This window comes from Pinus tabuliformis, chromosome 9 (assembly GCF_031772625.1).
Source record: "Pinus tabuliformis cultivar Carrire ecotype Pingquan chromosome 9, CPIR1, whole genome shotgun sequence".
NCBI lineage: Eukaryota > Viridiplantae > Streptophyta > Pinopsida > Pinales > Pinaceae > Pinus > Pinus tabuliformis.
Window position 1 is genome coordinate 937388242 of NC_142307.1, and position 3835 is coordinate 937392076.

At 36.0% G+C, this 3835-nt stretch overlaps 1 protein-coding gene across 1 annotated transcript; it reads left to right on the forward strand.

Annotated features, from left to right (window-relative positions):
* Positions 1-1023: 1023 nt before the first annotated feature.
* LOC149151833 (uncharacterized) lies at positions 1024-2861 on the forward strand. The gene has a single exon (XM_089439675.1). The coding sequence runs from the start codon at positions 1267-1269 to the stop codon at positions 2353-2355; it is 1089 nt and encodes a 362-aa protein (XP_089295801.1). The 5' UTR covers positions 1024-1266; the 3' UTR covers positions 2356-2861.
* The last annotated feature ends 974 nt before the right edge of the window (positions 2862-3835 follow it).

Sequence of the window (3835 nt, forward strand, 5' to 3'; positions counted from 1 at the left end):
TTATATATTAATGATGGACATGTTTCACTTATCTATTATTTATCTATTATTTAATGAGTCAAATAGATTCAATAAAATTCAAAATAAAATTTAAAATATTTTCTAAACAAATAAAAATATAGTTTTAGATTAAAGATCTAATTTTGTTTTTTACTAATATGTTTTTAGATTAAAGATCTAATTTTGTTTTTTACTAATAAAAATGAGTCAAATTGCATTTAGAAATAGCAACTAATATTTTTATTATTATTAATTCTGATCACAAAAACCTAAATTCAATTGTATATAAATTATTTTATAATTCAATTATTAAATAAATAACAAATAATTTATTAATTTTTAATATAATTGACTCATCAATCTGATTAAAATAAATCTAGTTATTTCCTTTTACACATTAACCATGACAATCTAAAAGCATAACTACTTTAAATAGAGTTAACTATCCCTCAAGTTATATATATAAAAACAAACAAACTAGAACAAGTTCTAGTGTACCATTAACAACTTACTTTATTCACTTGGTGACATAACTCACAGGAATCTCATTCAATTAAAGAGGACATAAACCATTTTTAAGAAAAAAAAAATATCTGGAGGAGGGGTGGGGTTGGGGGTTTCTTTTGGGAAGCGTAAAGCTACTTTATCACTCAACTCGCAAGTTGCAACCTCGACGAGAAATGCACGGGTCCACAGTCCACAAACCAGAAAAGATGGACGCGACCTTGGATAATATGAAATTTAATTAGACAGAAAATGAGAGCAGAAGGAAATTCAAATTTAAAATTCTGTGCATGAGCGCTGTCCACGTGCCGACATTTAAATCGAACTTTCCAGCGGCCGCTGAAAACGATAACATAAAATGTTGGAATGCCGGGTTTTAATAAACTCAACCTAATATTCACCTGAGAAATACGATGGACCGTATAGACAAGAAATACGTTGCAAGTATACAATAACGGTGTATGTGTACATGCCGTAAGTTCAAAACAAATTGTTGACCCAGAGAAAACGCAGGAATTGTCGCGCGGCTGTCTCGGAAGAAAGGAGAAGGCGGGGGTGCCTTTTTGCCATTGCTCTGCCTTTATATGCTGCCCTTTGCGTCCCTTTTAAGATAAGCGGGACGACCTCCTTTTCTTGTCTTGTCAAAATCAAGATTCACTACCTTTGGCTCTGCCATCATCGGCTTCTCTGTTATTCGCTGTCTGCAGATTTGCTGTGCTGATCTTCACAATTCAAGCAATCGGATCGATCTGAGTGTTGGATATGAAGAATCTTAAGTCGTCTGCCGGGATTCTGAACAGGATGGTTGAAGTGATGAAGCTCTGCTTCATGGCTTTGTCCATGGTCTCTGTTCCTGTGTTCTTGAAGCCTGCATTTGTTGCTTCGTATGAATTCGTTTCCGCTGTCTTTCCCCGAATGCGGGAGACATTCTCGGCGTGGCTGACGCCTACAGTTCTTTATGTGTTAGTGAACTGTATTATTCTCGCCATTCTTGCCAATTCAAACCTGCAACACGGATTTAACATAATGGGAAGCTCATATGAGGAGCAGAACCCATCGGCCGATCGTCAGAAGCCGCAGGAGGAGGAAGAGGAGCCGGTTTATGAGAAAGTATCGACGGAAAGATCCGGCACAACGGATTTAGAAGAGGAGGAGAAGCCGGTTTATGATAAAGAATCGACAGAAAGATCCGGCACAACGGAATTGGAAGAGGAGGAGGTCAGCTCCCTAGCAAGATCTGAGAGGATTCGAAACCGAGACGTCCGTAAGGTAGAAAGGCCTTCAGCGACCTTGGACTTTAAAAAGCTTCACAGGAGATCTGCGAGTGCAAAGTCGGCCATGGAGGTCAAATCGCTGGATATTTCGCGGCCGAAGGAGGAAGCAGCGTCTCTGGAGGCCACGCCGCTGGATTCTTTGCGGCCGGAGGAGCAAGAAGCGAGTCTGGACGCCACATCGCTGGATATTTCGCAGTCGAAGGAGAAAGCAACGTCTCTGGAGGCGACGTGGAAGGCCATCATGGAAGCGCAACGTGCTCCTCATACGCGACACCTTCGGAAATCTGAGACCTGGGAGACGGTCCGCCGTGGCGACGCTCCAGAGCGCGCATCGCGCGACTCTCCTTCTTCCGTGTTTCGAAAATCGGAGACCTTTAGCTCCGCCAGGAATCGAACCGATAACCTCCTCCGGGGACCTGAATTTCCCTCGGGGTTGAAGAAAGAGCCCTCTCTGAGCCCAGACGAGCTGAATAGACGAGTGGAGGCCTTCATTGCCAAGGTGAACAACGACATGAAGCTGCAGAGGGAACAGTCGCTCCTTCGTTACATGGAGATGGTGAATCGGGGATCAGGATGAATGAAAAAAATCTTTATTTACAGTCTGATAATCAGTTGTAATTACTGCTTAATTACTGTTTCTTGAATGTGCGGATCATTAGCCATCCGTTAATTGCATGATAGACAGTCGATTTGCATCTGCATTTCCCTTTCAAAGATCAACAGTTTTTCTTTCTTCCATTTTCATTTTTCTTTACAAGGCTGGCAAACCGTCAGACATAGAAACCTTCCTGATCTAGAAGCTCTGCACCGCATTGATAGAGAAAGCGATGAGCTCTGTCCCGAGAGATGAGAGGATTCGAACCTGGTACATAGACCATTGAAAAGCTCAGCTGGGACTTGAAGAGTTTGAGCCAACGAGATTGAATTAAAGCGCTCGGTTGGTTTTGTGAAAGAGTTTGACAAAAATTAACACAAACATGTCTAGCTTGTTATGCATGTCAGGTTGTAAGCTTAACTATGTGAACTCATGTTTAAAGAATTTACCGTTTCAAGGTAATATATGAATCCTTGATTTTTCAGAAATCTCAGTGATGAAATCTCAGTGATGTTTAGATGAAACGTTATATATGAATCCTTGATTTTCAGAAATCTCAGTGATGTTTAGATAAATGGATTTGTATTGTTATTTACTCATGTTTAAAGAATTTACCGTTTCAAGGTTACATATGAATCCTTGATTTTCAGAAATCTCAGTGATGTTGAGATAAATGGATTTGTATTGTTATTTAATTTTTTGAAGATCATGTTAAATTAGAATAATCTATATTAAATATAAATATTGATTTTATATTAAATCAATAAATATTGATTTAATATTAATTTAGAGGGATTCAATTTTTGTTGGGTGTAATTTTTTTTATTAGTTGATATTATTTAAGTGTTTTGTATAATAATTTTGTTTTTAGATTTTTATTTTGACGGATATAACAAAATTTCAACTTTAATGAGAGATGGACATTTTTACCTATCATATTGGGCTGTACAATAAACCTCTAAGTTCAATTAAAAAATCATATATTCATAAAAAAAAATTAAATTTAAAATAGTTCAAATTCATAATTAAAAAAAATAAATATATAAAAAAATATTAATTTAATTATTTTGATAAATATTATTTAAAAAAAATAAATATATAAAAAAATATTAATTTAATTATTTTGATAAATATTATTTAAAATTCAATATAAATCTTAAAATTATATATTTTAAAGAACTTGTTTTTTTATTTATTTTTTTCTTACAGAATTTAGGTATTTTAAAAATAGGCTCCAAATTTAAAAACTAAAAAACCTACAATTTCATCGAGAATTATATGACCATATTCTAATTAAAAAATCAAACCATAAAACAATTCGACTATCACCGAAAGAATGGTAGTCCGAAAAAGCTGTGTCACAATACGGAGTGAGGAATCCAAAACTCATAAATATTGAAACTCAATGAGGCCCATCAGTAATGATAGGTTGGGCGCGAGGAATCCGACATGATGAAATATT